This window comes from Anoplophora glabripennis, unplaced genomic scaffold (genome assembly GCF_000390285.2).
Source record: "Anoplophora glabripennis isolate ALB-LARVAE unplaced genomic scaffold, Agla_2.0 scaffold61, whole genome shotgun sequence".
Lineage (NCBI taxonomy): Eukaryota > Metazoa > Arthropoda > Insecta > Coleoptera > Cerambycidae > Anoplophora > Anoplophora glabripennis.
Genome location: NW_019416237.1, coordinates 149,866 through 170,174, shown reverse-complemented (window position 1 = coordinate 170,174; position 20,309 = coordinate 149,866). Strand labels below are relative to the sequence as shown.

At 31.5% G+C, this 20,309-nt stretch overlaps 1 protein-coding gene across 1 annotated transcript in view; it reads left to right on the top strand.

Moving 5' to 3' along the window:
• Positions 1–20,309, top strand: part of LOC108917735 (synaptic vesicle membrane protein VAT-1 homolog-like) — a 111,318-nt gene that overhangs the window by 86,877 nt on the left and 4,132 nt on the right. The window contains exons 4-6 of the mRNA XM_018724477.1: positions 13,302–13,613; positions 16,924–17,118; positions 17,185–17,419. Coding sequence (XP_018579993.1) covers positions 13,302–13,613; positions 16,924–17,118; positions 17,185–17,419 — 742 coding nt within the window. The remainder of the gene's footprint in view (positions 1–13,301; positions 13,614–16,923; positions 17,119–17,184; positions 17,420–20,309) is intronic.

Sequence of the window (20,309 nt, the reverse complement as noted above, 5' to 3'; positions counted from 1 at the left end):
AACGTTACAAAAATGCCCCCGAACGATTAAAGATGATCGAATGGACATCTCGTGCTCAGTCGCACGCCGTTCTGCGGTTTGCGGAAAAAGAATCCTGTGTGGCAAAGTATACGTTTTCCAGCCGGCGAGCGAGCGCATTTTAACGTATTTACGGCCGCATTTCGAATCCTGCGCGTGATTTCGCGGAAAGTTCTACATAAAAGGTTTGGAAAAGGCATCCGGTCGACAAATATGAGTATTTTCCGCGCGGCTTTAAATAAATAACGTAGGTAATATGGGTAAAATAAAAACTAATTAGAGGAAACCGGCCAGGCGATCGTCAGGTTTCATCGGAAAGTAGGCGTGTCGGACTATTGCGGTTCACACAAAAATTGGGCCACGCCCCCCGTACGGTTCCGGGAGAACCGGATTTTAGGTAGTTTGGAGCGGAAGGAGCTCCACCGGAATACCCCTAAGCGACGTGGCGAACGTGGGGGGGCCCTCCGGCCCCCCCGGGTGTCGCTACGCGACACCTCGGAGGAGCAGCACCCAACACAAATCGGCTCTTTTTCGGGCCGATCGTGCGACGCAGACGGAGCTATCAGATTTTAATATATATTGATATTCAAATTGATAGCGGCGATATAGCGCTTTGACAGATGACGTTTAAGTTAATTTGCTATACGCTACGCCCTACGTCCAAATTTTCAGAACCAACTTGACCACGTTTTTATTTGAACGCTCGTTATTATTATTGCATTATCGATAAGATAAATTAAAAATATGTAAAAAATGTTAAAGGTTCCTTGTACCCAAATCTAACCGTTTTCGAGATAGTGGACATTTTATACAAATTTTGACGGATGCAAGCGTTTCGAAAATTCCTTATATTTTTCTTCGTTCTGGGAGGAAACACAAAGAACATACGATGTACTACCTTCCACTATTAAAATTACCCGAAGAAAATTATACCAAGTAGGTATCTTATTTTTTATGTTACATTCGAGACCAAATAGAAAAATCAAGAGGATTGAAGTCGGGACTTCTATGTGGCCAAGCAAAATATAGTTTACAAAGAATCTATTGGTTCGCGTGAAGAGTTGTGGCAAAGCATGCAAGTCGCTGCCAACGAAGTCAGACGCAATCCCACTATTATGTTGTTTCCAACTCGAAAATCTCTCAGAAAACGTTGTGTAAAGTGTATCAGTGTCAACGGTGGATCCTTCGAACAATTACTTTAAATCATTATTACGTATTTCATTTGTTTTATTGTTAATTGGTGTAATAACATGAAGAAACACTTGGTTTGTTTCCCTTTTAATTTTTCGTATTATCAAAACATAGTGTTCGTTAAATTGATTTTTCTCAAAAATTGATCGAGATACCGAAATGAAACAAGATCACATAATTAATGGAAAAATGATTGCTTTTTCAGGTTTTGAATCAAGTTTCATGTTAGATATACAGGGTAAAAAGTTATTAACTAAACTTTCGGTAAAGTTGGTCGTAAGTGGCGCCCTCTATGATCAACGCTCAAATTACAACACGCATCTTATTAGTCGCTTTAAAAAATGTAGTTTCACAAATTTTCAAATTCCTAACCTACATAATCGCAAAAAATATTAACTTTCAACACCCTTGGTTTCCGAAACTATCACCTTTCGGATAAGGCATGTTTGCGCCAATGGTCACCATTTCACGTGTAGTATCTTCAGCTTTCGATTTTCCCATTGTTAACGAATCACCCTGTATATCTATGTAGATCATAAAATTAAGAATAGAATTCGTTTAACCTGCCTATTTTTAAAGTAAGAAATTATATTTCTGTGTAGAAATTTAAAGTATTTAAATAAATAAATAATTTTATTGAATGAACAAAATATTTCTTTGCGTATATGTATACGTGCGATACCTTAAAATCAAATGTTGTACATGAAATTTTTTTGCGTGAAATTCAAATCAAAGTAGTCTGAAATATTCTAATGGGCCGTCACCGTAATTACAGAAAATCTTCATATTATTACCTGCAATATTACTTCTCTTTCATTATTATTATTATTTTATTTTTTTTTGTATAAATATAAGTATACCTATTCACAATCTAGTTACCTTAGTTACCAAACCTTAATGGTATCCAAAGGCCTGGCCCTAAATATTTTATATAAAGGTTTGCTCCAAGGCACGAAATCCTTAACAAGTTGTTGAAAAGGCAGAGTTTCCCTTTTATCTCCTGCTTTGTTATTTCAAGTATTATCAGCACTAATGCAGTTTTCTAAAATAATTCAACTTCTGTGTCTGCCATGATTTCTCTCCTCGACAACATAATAAGCTCGAAGAAACAGCCGACAGGCCTTATTACTTCAAGCAAGTTAAGTCTCTCGGGTCTTGATGTATGATTGCTCGGAAATTAGTTTATAACCGACTCCCCCATCCCGTTAAATAATTGATCGCGGCGATGAGTACATTTATATTCTGTATATCTTGCCTTCTGTTAAAAATGGCATGTGGAATGTGGGCATATCGTTAATGGGACTCGTTCTGTCCGTGCCCAACAATAATACACAAAATAAATTTCCGGAAATGTGAAAGCTGCAGTTGCTTGATGACCATGACGAATCGCTGTAAGTATGAACATTAATAAGTGTCGAACATCACGTCGTATGAAGCTAACATCGATTAAATGCATTATCACTGGATTATAAAATTGTAAATAGGTATAAAAGACACATAAAATCTTTAGAGAAAGGATTGTTTGCAAATGCAGCTAGATTTATTAGTAGAGTTATTTAATTTCTAATCCACAGTTGTGTGGACAAATATCTGGGAGTGCTGCGAATATTCGTTACCAAATATTCATCTTTTCGCGGTCGTTGAACACGTATTACCTATAATCTGTTTTGAAACGGTATTAAATAATATCTTATCATAAACGGTATCTTATAATACTTTCATCCTGACCTAGACAAAGGACATGTTATATTCCAGGCAAGTTTTCGTTTGTAATGATGTTATACACTTTACTGATAATACAAATTCGCTATGTTCCCTTTTAGAGCATACAGGGTGGCCAAATGAAAACGAAACAGAACTGCGTCTTGTAGAAAAACGCTCAGACCCGTCGATTTTAGATTAAAGGGCTGGTATTTTTGACTACGCCACTTTCACCCCCAAGCAAGGGTAAGCATCAACCCAAAATAATTAAATGGCATTGGGGGTTGTGTAATATTTCTTTTGAAAGCTCTTACAATTCTCTTTACAACAGACTATAAATTTTATAATTCCGCCCAATACTTTGAAAAAAGTCTGTTGTAAAGAGAATTGTAAGAGCTTTCAAAAGAAATATTGCTCAACCCCCTATCCCTATACCATTTAAATATTTTGGGGTGATGCTTACCCTTGCTTGGGGATGAAAGTGGCGGAGTCAAAAATACCAGCCCTTTATCTAAAATCGACGGGTCTGAGCGTTTTTCTACAATCTTGACGCAGTTCCTGAAAATGGCTCTGTTTCGTTTTCATTTGGCCACCCTGTATATATTATTAAAACTTTCATTGTTTACTTTTCTCTAAGAATCCCCCATAGAAAGAACTAGGGGTATGCACTGGTTCCATAGCAATCTTAACTGTCTATTGTGGAGCATCAGTAAATATACTAAAATATTGTGCAAATGTACAGGATGTTCCATAATATAACAGTCAATTGTTATGTATATATGTATTTGAAATACCAGAAAAATTTACCAAAAGATTTAACATTTTTTCCGAAATAGAGTGGTGGACAAATAAAGGTTAGAATGTTATATGAAACATGTTCATTGAAAAACGAAATGATAAAAAATCGGCAAACATAGCCTCGAAAATATTTCGTTTTCGAGATATAAGGTTTAATGTTTTTAGAAAATTAAACTTGGTTTGGCGACTTAACTAAGTAACGATAAAAAATTTATTGAATTTGCAAACAATTATATCGTATTAATGGGGAAGGTACTGGGAGACACCGTCACTAAGCACTCCAATTTCTAAGCCCCTGAGAATTTTGAAAATTCATCGTCCATTTGATTGCTAATTGTATTTCAAAGAAAAAATATTACATTTAGACGAAACCTAAATAACCTCGCCATGCAGTTAAATAAATTGAAAATAATTGTTTAGTTCACAAAAAAGAAACAGGGTCATTTTAAATATTTGAAAAATTTTGAAGCGTAGAAAAAGCATGAAACAACATGCTTTTTCCCAAAAATTAAAATTTCTACGTCACTGAGTTTTCCTCCTTTAAATGATGACATTGTTTTCAAAACCACATTTGCAATTACCTAAAACACATTTTTTTTTTGTATGAAATTTATTTAGGCTAAAAAATAACCGAAAATGACTCCCTTTTGGAGTGAAATAGAAAAGATATTGTTTGAAACACAATAAAAAATCAGTTAAACTGATTGAATTTCTAAAATACACAGTGGCATGGAAATTCGGGATTTTAGTGATAGTTTCTAACAACTACGCCACTGAATAGTACGAACTTTAATTTAAAAAACTATAGACAGTCGGTTTATAATACAATACAACACAATTGTTAGAATACAAAATTATGAAATATGACTACCTATGTAGTAGGACCAGGAGATAAATCGATGTATGAAAAAAATGTTACTCTTTATTTTTGTTTGTTATAAAAAAAAATCGCTGTTTAAAATTTGTGTTGACATCGCATCGCTATTGCATGCTTTATAATTATATTTTTCGAATTCCTGTATCTGAATTTATGTATTTTTTTCAAATACTCTATCTGTTAATACATATCTATTAGGGTGGCCCAAAAAAAAAACGAATATTTTTTTTTTCATGTCTTGTGAAAATATGTTAGTTTATCATGTTTTAAGAGCCCCCTCAAAAAATCAGCTCAAAAAAAATTTTTTAGAGCGCTCAAGATTTTAAGAAATTTCCAAAATCGTCAAAAATTGATTTTTTTTTAAAAAATTTTCCCGTTATTTTATCATTTTTTAGGTTGAAAAAAATTTCGATATTTCAAATTGATATTTGTAGTGTACCTAAAATGTTTTCGACCTCTAAAAATAAATATGAACAAACTAATCATTTTTTTTTATTGAATTTGATGAACAAAAGAATAGAAATAAATCATGAGACACTTAAAAAGTTTTTCTCGAGGCAAAATTTACTACCACACTGTAGGTACCTATCAAATATTTATAATTTTTTAAAATTTAAGTGTCGTGATTTATTTCTATATTATTAGTTCGTTGATATTTATTTTTACTACTTTGAAAGTTAAAATAATTATGAGTGACCTTTAGAAATTAAAATATCGATTTGAAATTTTCAGAATCGAGATTTTTTTTCAACGTAGAAAATTATAAAATAACGAGAAAACAAAAATTTTTAAAATTCAATTTTTGACGGTTTTGAAAATTTTTAAAAATCTTGAGCGACCTCTAAAAAAAATTATGTCTCAAACGTACCATGATTTTGATACCGATGAAAATATCTTTTAGTTACAAGACCTTTTTCCAGTTTTTTATTTCTACCTATTTTCAAGATAATTGAAAATTACTTTTCTGAAGCACGACCTTGATCTATGAAAAAACGGATAGAATGAGAGAAATGTCTTTTCTTCGAAATAAACATTATTTTGCAAAATATATCGAATTCATTTACAATTTACAGCCACTTCACTATTAATTTTCTGCAAAATCTTAGATACTGTTGAATTATCTTCAGTTGTTTTCACGAAAAACGCATTTCAAAAGATATATCTACCACCCCGTAGTTCCCAGCTGCTGGAATTTACTAGTACTGCACTTTAACGAACGGCCCAGTAATAGTATTTAATAGTTCCTATTGTGATCTTTAAAATTGCATTTTCCTAGGAAAAAGTCTATTCGAAGACTAGCAGTAAACGATAGAAAATTCGATTAAACGACTTTCACACTGAAATTGAATAAAGTCTGTCTGGAAGCACGTCCCGTTACTCTCAAGTGTTAAGTCTCATAATATTTTTCTACATAATGAAGTGATGGAGTTCAAAGGACAGTTAGTCGGGGTGGAGGAGGGTGGTGTGGACGTGATAGGAATTTCCAACTACCGCAAGGATCCCTTATGTTAGGGTTCGGTCGGCGGAACGATAGCGATCCAGTGTCTCGAGACGTCCCTTTTGGTCGGATATTACACGGGAAAATGCGAAAAATTTCTTTGAAATGTTTAATCATAGTCGAGGTCGTGCATAGTTTAGAGTTTTTGTTGTCATAAATACATTAATCCTTAACCATTATAAAAAAGAGTTTCATCAAACATGGAAGAACAAATATTAAGAAAATGCATTTTCACTAATCACCTCTACAGCTGTGGACAATAAAAGTTTAATTTTCCAACTTAAACTACCTATATTCCTTTATAAAATCCAGTTTTATTAGTTTTATTCTTTTATTTGTTTGTATTTACTCACCAAATTTTTATTTTGTTAGTTTTTGAAATTATTTTAATGTTAATGAAGGTCTGTAAAAATTGAACGTTTGCTTGAATAAAAAATAAAAATAAACATCAACGTCGTAATTTATACAAAAAGTATTTGATCAGACTAAACATAATAGTCTCTTTTTTGAATTAGAACGGTTTGGCTTTTCAGAGGCTTTAATTCTAAACAATTTACTTCTCATTTAAATTTCATTTCGAGTTTTTTTCCTATATCCGGCGGTTCACAATATTTTGAGCTTTTGAGTAGTTTTGCGAATTTTAAGAAGCAAAAACTTCAAAATTATACATCAAGAAAGTTATGACCTAAAACATTTCTGGTTTGCGAGTCTCCTTAACACATGTATAAATTTATATTTTTTTTTAATTAAATTAAATCAAGAATAAAGTCGTTATATGCTAACCCGTTAAACTGTGACAAACAGAAAGACACTCGTAAATACAATTTACAGCTATACATTCGGTGATTGTTCTACTCATTGTCGTCAGTCACACCCTTTGCGAGTCCCCCTTTACTAATTTTAGGGAAATCCCCGCGCTACTGCTTTATTACTGCGTTCAGGACGATCAATACTTGCGTCCCCATACTCCACTGTCTGGTCGGGTCTGGAGATACGGAAAATATTCCAACACAGGCGTAAAGTCGGATGTTGGAGTTGGAAATATAACATACGGTTAGCTCGTTTGGGAATTTGCTTCGTTTATTGCGAGCGAATGAAAACTTTAAACAAATATATGTTTTGTGAGCTTATTGTTTTATAAGCTTTCTCTCATGTGTTTCAATTACCAGAGGCAGAATAGAGCTGAATTATACTTATTTGCATATTGTATTCAAGTCTTCCAGTCGCTAGCTAATTATTTAAAATTTAAATTCAACAATGTAAACAGCTATAAAAGCAAAAAAGATAAGCTTGTATGCATTATATTCTTATTATTGATTGACATTATAAGTATAACATGTGGGGAATATCTATAGTCCAGTTGGTAGAGGTTCGGCCTGTGTCAAACCTTGATAACCCGGAAATAACTACACAGGCCTACTTTAAATGATGAGTACAACAACAGGCTAATTTGCTGACAAAGTATTTTATCAGGAAAAAAGTTATTAACAATTTAATAGTAGTTACGAAATTTATAATAACAAAGCCGTGAGATTGAAAAAACGGTATAAAACGTCAATTTTTTAAAGTTGCTGTAAAAATGTCAATTATAAACAAAAAGTGATAAAACTTTCGAAAACTATAGTTCAATATATATACAATAATGACGCTAAAGCCGAAAATCAGGAGAGCAAAACTTTTTGTTCTATAAGGTGTTATACATTCATCGGCATCTGAAACTCGAAACTTTGCCAAATTTGTTCGAAGCTTTGCTGACACTTGAAATTTGGTACACACATAGTGTAAATATGCAGAAACCAAAAGCAATTTGCAAAATTCAAGTATCTTCATTTTTGCAGTTTTGGTAAGGTTTTATACGTCACCCTAGTTTTATACGTCACCGTTTTTTTAATTTTTGGACGTATATTTATGTATATTTATAAAATATTCCATTACGGTAGATTAGCCAGCATAATTACCTACAATTTAAAAAAATATATATTTTCATCGTTTAGATCCTAAGCTACTTAACATTTTGCGCCTGTTAGCCGTAGTCGTACATTATTCAACATATTAACATAAAACAAAATCGTACGTGTGGGGTAAACCTTTAACTTTTCATTTTCGAGCGCGAGCTCCGCTCTTCGGCGCTTGTATACTATTAGAAATATGCAACAGTAAATTTAAACAATTGTTTACTTAAAGTTAAAGGTTTACCCCACACGTACGATTTTGTTTTATGTTAATATGTTGAATAATGTACGACTACGGCTAACAGGCGCAAAATGTTAAGTAGCTTAGGATCTAAACGATGAAAATATATATTTTTTTAAATTGTAGGTAATTATGCTGGCTAATCTACCGTAATGGAATATTTTATAAATATACATAAATATACGTCCAAAAATTAAAAAAACGGTGACGTATAAAACTAGGGTGACGTATAAAACCTTACCAAAACTGCAAAAATGAAGATACTTGAATTTTGCAAATTGCTTTTGGTTTCTGCATATTTACACTATGTGTGTACCAAATTTCAAGTGTCAGCAAAGCTTCGAACAAATTTGGCAAAGTTTCGAGTTTCAGATGCCGATGAATGTATAACACCTTATAGAACAAAAAGTTTTGCTCTCCTGATTTTCGGCTTTAGCGTCATTATTGTATATATATTGAACTATAGTTTTCGAAAGTTTTATCACTTTTTGTTTATAATTGACATTTTTACAGCAACTTTAAAAAATTTACGTTTTATACCGTTTTTTCAATCTCATGGCTTTGTTATTGCAAATTTCGTAATCGGACCACCACCATTTTGTAGCTATTTATATTACAAACAAAATTATGTCCCAAGCATTTTTTCGTACAAGGTCATCCCGCTGAGTTATTTAAAGAAAACTACTAAAAAAAATTTTTAACACGATTAAATTGTTAATAACTTTTTTTCCTGATAAAATACATTGTCAGCAAATTAGCCTGTTATTGTACTCATCATTTAAAGTATTCCTGTGTAGTTATTTCCGAGTTATCAAGGAAATGTCACCAACAGTAACTTTTCGGCCTCTGCCGACTGGATTACTATGATATTGCAGCAAATTTAAAATATCGTAAACTTAGGCGAAATAGGTACATACTGCATAAATTTTATGATTATTTTAACGTACGTAGAATAGTTTACTGGAATATATAAATACATATGCAGTGTTTGCTTGTACTACAATGTAATATATGATACTTTTCTAGATTACGGCAACATTATGTACATACATGATACGAACAAGAACAGAAACAATATATCAATTAAGACACAATAATAACATAGTAGCTCTTGCGGAAATGAAAACATCTCCCGCCCACTTTAGCATTGAAGTGGTCTCTTAGGAATCTTGTACATAAACTGCCTGTACAAAGATGTTCATTATCAATTATGAAATGATTTACTTAATTGTCCCTAGTCTATATTATTTGACTCCAGACAGCACTTCCGCTCCATTGTATGGAATTTATCAAAAATACCAACTTGGGAATGGAATTTCTACACTACACACACACAGCACGCACGTCATGCTATCATGAAGCTGTCTTCACGTTTCAGTTTTGAGCACTAGTGGGTGTGGGAATTAAAACTTTTTCACTATTCTTTAATCATATTCAATTATGCAGTTTTTCGAAAACTATCATAAAATGTTGTCAACTTGTTAATTTACAGGGTTATTATGGGTACATTGAGCTGTAAAAATTTCTCTGAACGTTAGTCTTTTGATCAATATTTGCAAATTAGCGGTAGATTTTCTAAAAAACCGTAAATATTAATGTCAGGGATTAAAAAAATTGTATTCGAACTATAATAGGGCCTTGTAGATTATTTATTCAAGTTTTCTAAACCCTTTTAGATTTACTGTGCAATAATTTGCTAATTGACCTCTACATTGATTGCGTTCGAAAAAAATTTCCTAAGTCCGTGGACAGTCCAAAACAAAATTGATTTTGTCGAGGTACCTAAGTATTTCTTTTGATTCCTTTTTTGTCAAAAGATCTTGAAACTAGAGACTTAAAAGCTTCCAAACGTTTTTTTTTTTGACTCGACACGGCCATTTTTGACAGATTCATCCTTTCAAAAAATCACTAAATAAATTATGAATTTTTTTTCTTTTAAGGTGGCCATATTCCTGGCCGAGAAATAGTCAAATGTCTTAACGTTTTTAGGTACCTACTGAAATCTTGCAAAGTAAAACGTGTAGAACAAAAGTAAGCACAAAAATAAAATCTTTGATGTTCTGTTTATTCATTGTTACTATTTAAATTTACTCAAATGAAATAGTAGCTAAAAAAAAGCGTTTGTAAAACATGCGTTTGCTGTTATCCTAACCCCACATTTTAAGAATAATTTTCACATACTTATAAATAAAAGTAAACAATTTTATATGTAGGACTAAGCAAGTAAATGTTACAAGAATACTTACATGTGAAGTTGTATATATTAACAAGTTTATATTTTCGTAGATTTCAGTACCTAAAACCTTGATGGTTTGATCGTTTTTTGCACCTGTTTATTCGTTTTACTGCGGCGTCTTTGAAAATACCCAGATGGCATGACATAACATTCCTATTATTTGATAAGCTTTAGATTATTCAGTTATTAAATGTTTGAAATTATTTGTCTTTGTGGAAAACACTATTTAAAGAATATGGGCCCCTTATATTTTTCCAGTAGTGGATACAGGGACAGGGTGTCCCAGAATAACGTGTACAACAGAAGACCACAGATTAGTGGACTCAAAATAGGCAGATTTAGGCTAATTCACCTATATCCGAAATCGCTTCGTTTGGCCGCGAGATGGCCTAAGTTCATGAAAATTTTTTGAATTTTATAAATAACTTGGAATACATATTAATCGTTTTTGGGGTGTGAACTTTTGCTTTCAATCTACACATTTTGGTGTTATACAGAGTGTCTTTTAAAACCTACAACTCCTACAAAATTGATGTATGGTGATAATATCCTTTCATAACTTTCTCCTCTTTCTGGAAATAATGACAACTATATATTATTTGATAGGTGATACCATTTGGAAGTTTTTAGGGCTCTTGTAGAATTTTGATTAAATGAACGGTTTGGGTACAAAAAAATATTTTTCAAATGTCTACATCATCTTGCCACCCATATTACAATACTTAACAATGGTAGTAGGCACTGATTTTGTAGGTTTATTGTCATTTCAGTTTGACCTTTAAGTTATTGTACCTGTCAATTCTTAATGAGTGTTTACTACGATAAGATATACCACATGTTACTACGATATGGATATACACACATACGACAAATTATTAACAACATGCCTAATTTTATTGAGATAATTAGTAAAAACAATCAAATACAATAAAAAATGCTGGAGATAAAAGTAACAACTTATTATAAAAACTGTTCAAAATGGCTACCGTTGTTTCTACAACAAAGGTTAATTCGGCGAAGAATGTTAAAGGACACCTTTTGCAGTTTTTGAGGGCAATTTTTTAAAACATTTGTGACAATTTGAATATGTCTCCCACAACTCTTCTTCAGTGTTAGATGTGGAAGCTTACACTGTTGTTTTTAAAGTACCCCAAAGATAATAGTGGCAAGGTGTTAAGTCTGGTGAACGAACAAGCTAGTTAACAGGAACATTATCCCCTCTACCGATCCATCGACGAGGGAATCTTTGGTTCAGATGCTGCCTGACATTAACAGTGAAATATGGTGGAGCTCCATCATGCATAAACCACATGTTAGCTCTAAGCAATAACAGCACACCTTCCAATAACTCCGGTAAAGTGTTTTGCAAAAATTCTAAACAAAATTCACTTTTCAGTCTATTGGATAGAATAACAGGGTCAATAATAATGCTATCAATGCGTTGTATTTGATTGTTTTTTCTAATTTTTTTAATAAAATTATTTACGTTGTAAATAATTCTAATTCGTCGTATGTGTGTATCCATATCGAAAAATGAAGTAATAGGTATATCTCATCGTCGTAAACACTCACTAAGAATTGTCACGTACAAAGATCAGACTGAAATGACAGTCAACCTATACAAAATCAGTGCCTACTAACACTTTGTTAACTATTATAATATGGGTGGCACAATAATGTAGATATTTAAAAAATATTTTTGTACCCAAACCGTTCATTTAATTCAAATTCTATAAGAGGCCCAAAAACTTCCAAATCGTATCACCTATCAGCTACAAAATGGTTGTCATTATTGCCTGAAAGAGAGTTAAAAAACAATCTGTATAGCACCAAAATGTGTAGATTGAAAGCAAAAGTCCACACCCCAAAAATAATCAAAGTCAGTTAATTCGTGTTCGAGTTATTTACAAAATTCAAAAAATTTGAGGCCATCTAGCGGCCAAATAAAGCGATATAGGTGAATTAGCCTAAATTTGCCTATTTTGAGTCCACGAATCTATGGTCCTCCGTTGTTCTGGGTCACTCTGTATAAATAAAATAAACAAAGCAAAATATTTTGGATATAATCTAAAATGGAATAATCTGAGAGTATGTTTTGCTGTTAGGAATTTTAATAATAGCCACAAACCACATAGTCTTTGTCTTCTATATTTTATACTGTCATATTTAATAGTACTCCTCTTCTACAAGACGATGAACGCCAGTAGATTTGTTAAAAACTGGTGCATGCAACAAATATAAATACCAACCAGAAGCTCTAATCTAGTGTCAGAGTTTCTTCTGAAGAATGTATTTCAAAACGTTTCAAAAATTGTTGAATCAAGTAAATTATCTTCAGTGAAATTCAATTAATTCAAATAATATTATAATGTGTAGCATGAAATAATAAAGTATAATAATAAATAAAATAGTAAAGCTTAATAATTATAGAAGATATATTGGTGGAATCATGCAACTAAAATATAAAGTATGAACAATCAGAAGTTCCACAAGTATTAGTCAATACTTTTGAGAAGTAGGGTGCTGATACTATCACACCTTGTATATTTCTCTCTTTATTAAACCCCTTTATATTATTTTCAGATTTTCAGAGCTAAATATAGGCATATACCTCATAGAAAAAAAACTTATCTTTTAATATTATGTTAGAATCCATAGTATACTTTGTTTTAAAACATCCTGTAGGTTATTATGGTGGTATGTTCTTTTATCCAATGTAATTCCTTACAAAATTTTAGTAACGTTCCTATTTTTTTAATCAAATCGTTTTTTTTTTTTTTCATTTTCAGGGCCAAGCGGTTGTCCAACTGGCCAAAACCGTTCCTAATGTCACCATCTTCGGAGTCTGCTCCAAGAGTAAGCATGAGGCCCTTAAAAATGCCAACTCCCCAATCGACCATTTGATCGAAAGGGGCTCAGATTATGTCAGTGAAATCCGCAAGATCTCCCCAGACGGTGTTGACATCGTCCTAGATTGTCTCTGTGGTGAGGAATGTAACAAGGGTTACAATTTGCTGAAACCTATGGGCAAATACGTTCTGTATGGATCATCCAATGTCGTTACTGGAGAAACGAAGAGCTTCTTCAGTGCAGCTCGCGCAGTAAGTATAATTCAAAATAATAATATATCTGGGTACAGCTGTGGACAAAAAAAATGACATACCTACAACAAATGAGTTTAAAGAATGAACCTAATAAAATCCTGTTTTATAAAGCTGTTTAACTAGGAAACTTTTTTTGGTTCACAGCTGACATATTTTTATATATGAATGGCACATTTTTTCATAAATGTAAAATAATAAGTAAAATTGAAGTTTTGGTGAAGAAAATATATTTAATTCAATATTTATTTTGGTTTTCAAAATACATGATTTCAAATTCTAATTATCTAAAACAATGTGTTGCAATTGACCTCTGTCCGTCAAACAAAATATTTGTACAACTTTATTATTATATAAATTCCGAATTGAAAATATTTAAAAGACAAAACAACTTTATCGAATACGGTTAACAATTAACAGATACATAAGAGTTTCTTCCATAGATTAATTAAAATTATGTGCTTTTGTTTTCATATAAAGTAATTATCAGTCAAATGATATTGTTGAATTTTACAACAAATATATTTGTTTTTTTAACAGGATATTAGTCAGAATTAGTTTTATTATTGTTTTTGTTTTATTCCTTTGTAGAGCATGTTTTCTTTATCTTAAGTTTTATTGCTTTAGTACTGAATTGTATCTACTGTAATAAAAGGAGTCTGCTGGATGCCCACCAATCATAAATATCTTTCTTTAATCAATAAAGTTTCTTTTACAACTCTATTTTTATGAACAATATAGGGATAAAACTTTTCTTTCCTGGAAGAATACAAATTACAAAAGAACATTGTTTTCACTTTGATACAATGTGTCATGTCAACCATTCAAAAATCAAATTATAATAATCCCATAATTAATAGGAATTTGGCACACAAAAATATTACGGTTTAACCAAACATTACAAAGAGTCACAATTTTTATTTTGAATTTTTGCAGTATCTAAGGGGATTTTTAAGATATTAATCAGAAATTGAAGGTTTTTGGACAATAAACAATGTGTCCAATATTTTGATATAGCAATATAGGGGTACCACTTGTCCTGTAATTCATATCTTATTATCATGACTTAAATAAAAGGCTATACCTATTTAATGTTAGTTACCTTCAGTTATATTAATTTCAACCTTTGCTTTAAAACTTAAAGTAACAATATTTAATTATTGCCAAAAAAGAACTTACAGCTTTTTGAACTACCAAAAAGCCGATCAATAGAGATTTTTTGGCACACTTAAATATTACAGCAAATTTCATGTATTACCTTTTGAAAAATATCCAAGTGATTTCCCCAGCAAAGTCGTATACAGTTTTTTTAAACAATAAAAACTGCAAAAAAATGAAATTTTGTTTTTTTATAATAGGTATCCCGAAAGATAATGATGGAATCGACTTACTCTCAATAGGACTTTTGTAGAGAATAAAACACCTATAAAATGATTTTTTGTGGGAAACGATCGGTTCATTTTTTACAGAGAAAATCCGAAAAAACCTCTAAAATAGACCTTTTTTCAAAAATTTATAATTCGATCAAATTAGAAGCTGAAAAAACAATCTCCACACGGCAGTGGGGGAAGCAGCGAGCGCAGTTCTCTGGCTCGAACGTAGGGATACGAATTGAAAAGAAAGTATCAATACTTGATATTGGTATCGGTATCGAAATCAATTTTCAAATACCTACTCAGATCGAAACAAAGAGTATCGATACTTTAAAATATCAATACTAAATATCGGTTGCTAAAAATAATCAACTTCTATTTACATCAGTGTTCCATGAACAAAAACAAAAAACGTAAGAAACAAAGATGTTTAGACAAAATTTTAATTAAAAAAAAAAACAAGAAATTGTGATTATTTACTATAGCAAAAATACCCAAATAGTCACAAAAATTTTCCTACTCTCACTAGTTTTCGAGAAATTTTTTTTAAAAATTGTAACCTGGACATTTCAGAGAACACTACGCACGATTCTGTATACTTTATGCAACTTTAAGAACATCTGTAATGAACAATAATTAATTATCATTTAAGCAACAACAAAAAATATATTTAATAAATAAAACATTATTTATAGCCTCAATCTGCCCTTTACAATTGCATCATATTGTCATTGCAGTTCTCCCATCCTCTTCATCTGTGTGCATCATCATTGAAACATGGCATTTGTAAAGTAAAATAAGCTTAACGTAAATCCAATTAAAATATGATACGATACTTTTCTCTCAGTATCGATATTAGTAAAGTATCGAAACAAAAGTATTGATATCCCATAGCGTACTTTCGATCGTTTCGGGCGACTCGAGGGAATTTTTAGCATATTCCATCACCCAGGCAAAAATCAGAGATAAACAAATTGGAGATTTTATCGTCTACTTTCAGATGCCATTTTCAGAATTTAAATCGGACCATTTTTGATAAATCGCCATGCTGTGCAAAAAAATACCCTAATTTTTTATAATGCAATTGTGCAAAAACTACATCGGACAGAAGCCATCTTATTGCGCACTATTAAACTACATATTATTATCTGTCATTTTCCACAAGATTGTTTTTCCAGTTTCAAATTTGATGGTTATGAATTTTTTAAAAAAGGTCTATTTTAGAGGTTTTTCTAAATTTTCTCTGTAAAAAATGAACCGATCGGGTCGCACAAAAAACCATTTTATAGCTTTTTTATTCTCTACAAAAGTCCCATTGAGAGTAAGACAATTCCATCATTATTTTTCAAGATATTATAAAAAAAAAACAAAAAATATAATTTTTCTTAATTAGAAATGAGGATAAAATATGATGATATTCAGTTGAAATTGTCAAATACTTGAGGACAAAAAAATTAGGATTGCATAAAAATACTCATCAAATTGTACAAGAAGTCCTGAATTGCACGTGAAGTTTTACATGGTCATGGAACAACTGAAATTAAGACATATTCCTTAGTCGCTAGTCATTTTCGAAAACTACTCTGTCGTATTCATACTGGGACATGCGTGTAAATAGAATAGAATAGGGTTTATTTACTAAAAAAATACAAAAAACATAGTCATCTGTAAAAAGGCAAGTTTGCAAATAAATCACAAAACTTCATATAAGTGCACATGCACTGTTCATGAAGAAACCAAAAAAAGATATAATAAAAAATATAATTAAAAATAAAAAATATACAATTTAAAAATGCACTTAAATTATCTTTAGAAACATAATAGTTATGACTACAATAAAAGTACACAAAATATACACATTATACAAAATTTTTTCATTATGCATATGTAAAAAAGATTGGTTAAAAAAAAATGCATGAATATTTTCATTGTTCCAGTGGTGGCAAGTCGATAAAGTTTCTCCCTTGAAACTTTTCGATGAAAATCGCACCTTATGCGGCTTCAACTTGAGGCGTTTGATGTATCAACAGAATGGAGAGGAGCACGTCAAACACACCGTCCAAAAAGTCTTTAAATTATTCCAGGAGGGCAAAATCAAGCCCCTGCTCGATTCCACATGGGCATTGGAAGATGTGAGTTAAATCACTATCCGTGCGAGTATATTTCTTTGACTAATTTTATTAATTATGTATTTAAAGGTAGCGGAAGCTATGCAGAAAATGCACGATCGCAAAAACGTAGGTAAAATCATTTTGGACCCCAGTCTAGAACCTAAGCCCAAACCAGCCACTCCAGCCAAGGGCAAGAGCAAGGAGGACAAGAAGAAGCAATCCTCTGAGGAAAAGAAAGAGCCCGAGGAGAAGAAAGAAGAAGAAAAGAAGGAGGAGAAAAAGGAGGAAACTCTCACTAACGGTGATTCAGCCGGAGAATCTGGTAGGAAATAAGTAATTTAGATGAGCTTTATAATTTTTATTCTTCAAAAATCAATTGGTAAATAATATCGCAAAAGTAACAAATAGGATTTAATCAAAATTTCTAGGTGTCAAAATACAGTTGTATGGTTTAATGATCTCTAAATGTTTTGTACAAGCAGAAGTTATCCTAAAACTTAACATGGATAACGTTTGTATGTACTATTAATTGTTAGGAAATAAATACTTGTTATCGATTAAAATACAATCAAGCGGTTTTAGAAGATAAATGTGTTAAGGAAAGAAATTTCAGGGTAAATATTTTTCTTTGAATTTAACATATTTTCAGTAGGACGCAGCAGGTATATTTTTGAAGACAAATACAGGCATTTTAAAATGTACAAGATGGACTGTTTCAGTATTGGAAAGTTAGTGCAAAAAATATGAATCGAAACCTAGTTTAGAGCTAAATAAGATTTGAAATGTGAAATTTTATTAAACATCTTCCGATAATAAATTAACAATGTAACGTTTTTTAGTTATGCTTTTCGAATATTTTTTAAAATAAAACGTTGGCATTTTTGCATCTTAAGACAGCTGCACAATCAACTGTAAACGAGATCGAGAACGATAAGCTAAAGCTGATGTACAATCAGTGGGGAAAATTCGAGGAGTAAATTGAAAATTTAGGATTTAAAAAAAAAAATTTTCACGAAATGGCGGTCGATTGAACTCTACAATAATTTTTCAACTTTAATTTCCAACGTTTCTAGCTTGATAAAAAAAAATCCTGTTTCAAAGTAGGAAATTTGTTCGAAAATGTATTTAATTTTGGAAGCAATCGGACGAGCTGTTTTACCAATATTTTGGGAACTGTCTGAATAGTATGTCTCGAGATAATCGTGTTTGACGTTGGGTAAAGAATTGATGTGCTTGAGAACTTGGTCATTTGTCATTTCCTTGATGAATCATCCATAACTTTTACAGTTCTTGGAATATCAAGATAATATTTACATGATATTGTTCAAGTTCCAAACTTGTAGAATTTTTTTTGGAAAATAGTATTTTGTAAAAAATTTAATAAATACATAATACATCTCTTGCGGGGCAGGCGGTGCGGGAGGGAAGCCTATGCTTATACACGGTAGTTTCGTTGTAGTACCAACTTTACATAAACTAATTTGAGCGAACTAAATATAATATATATACGAATGAAATTTATACAACACATATTAGCTTGCATATATTTTTTGTGTTTAATGCACGGAAATTAACTTTTTATTTGAATAAAAGTGTCTATTTATTCATTAAGAGCTTGTAAAATTATGGAAGAAATCTGGCATCATTGCCACTGCCATGGCGTGGTGGTAAAAGTTGGGTCAACTGTCATTACTGTCAACTGTGCTTTGCACGTATTCCGTAAACCTGAATGAACATCTAAGATACAAAGGAAAAGTAATGACTGAAAAGCAATATAAAATTCGTATGAAACAGAATGTGGATTGATGAGAAATAAGTGAAAACAGCTCAGTGGATGATAGTGGTACCAGTGATACGTCGCCTTGTCAAATTGAAGATTATGACAGAACATCTATACCAGGGGTCGGCAAGTAATTTTAGGTGGGGTCCGGATACTTTTGAAAATTTTTATCGAGGTCCAAATAAAATTCATATTATTTTTTTATTTTAATTTGGACTCAAATTTAATCTGCTTACTAACCATTAAGAATTGAAAACACTCACAAAATTGTAAAATACTAGAAAAAATGATAACGTTGGTACTCAAACGTAAAAAACATTTTTTAAATAATTTATTTAAGTAATTTATACTTTCAAAAAATTTTTGGCGGTCCAGTATTTTACCTTCCGCGGTCCGGACCTGGACCGCGGTCCGCCAGTTGTCTACCCTTGATCTATACTGTTCGTTTTGCAACGAAATCCTTTCAATTTTTGTTTCAAATTGCTATTATATTGCATTAGATCACGAAAAATTTATTTAATATTAATTATTACTACATATGTTTTCTACTAGAATAATTATATAGTCTATAATCGAGCTATTCAAATATAGCGCATCAGTCGAAGCGTTAAATACAGCGTACAGTGTTGCCATATTTCCTTTTATTGGATCAGATGTTTGTTCAAATTTGTCAGAATGTTATATATTCATTCCATTATCTCAATAATTATATTGTAAGTGCATATTTTTATTGTTTTAAAATGTTTAGTAATATTTAATTCTTTAATTAGAATTTTATTTTCCCCATCCATTTTAATATCATTTTTCAAAAAAACTGTATTGGCCATCGATCTGATATTTTTACACGAGCCAGTTGGAATATTTATTAACAGGTTTCAATGATTTTGAAAACTTTCTTACCATTTTTTTTTCGGTATCGAACCTCCTTAAATGAGGAAAGATGTGCAGTTTGATCCTTATTAAATGTTACTTTTATTTTAAAAAAAACGTCATGGCTAACTAGATATTTGGAAAAATCTGAATTCGGCCAATTCTTTCAGATGTGTTGCTATTTATTTTACAAAAAAAATTTAAATTACAAAGTTTAAGTTTTTTGTGGTGATAATAAGACAATGTGATCAATTTGTTCGGGTGGCCCAAAAAAAACGAATAATTTTTTTGTGTCTTGTGAAAATCTGTTAGTTTATCATGTTTTAAGTCCCCTCAAAAAATCAGCTCAAAAAAAAAATTTTTTAGAGGTCAATATTTAAAAATTTCCAATATCGTCAAAAGTTTAATTTTTTTATTTTTGTTGTTGTTATTTTATTATAAGTTCTAGGTTGAAAAAATCTCGATTCTGAAAATTTCAAATAGATATATTAATCTTTAAAGATCACTCATAATTGTTTTAACTTTAAAGGTAGCGTACCTAAAATGTTTTCGAGCGACCTCT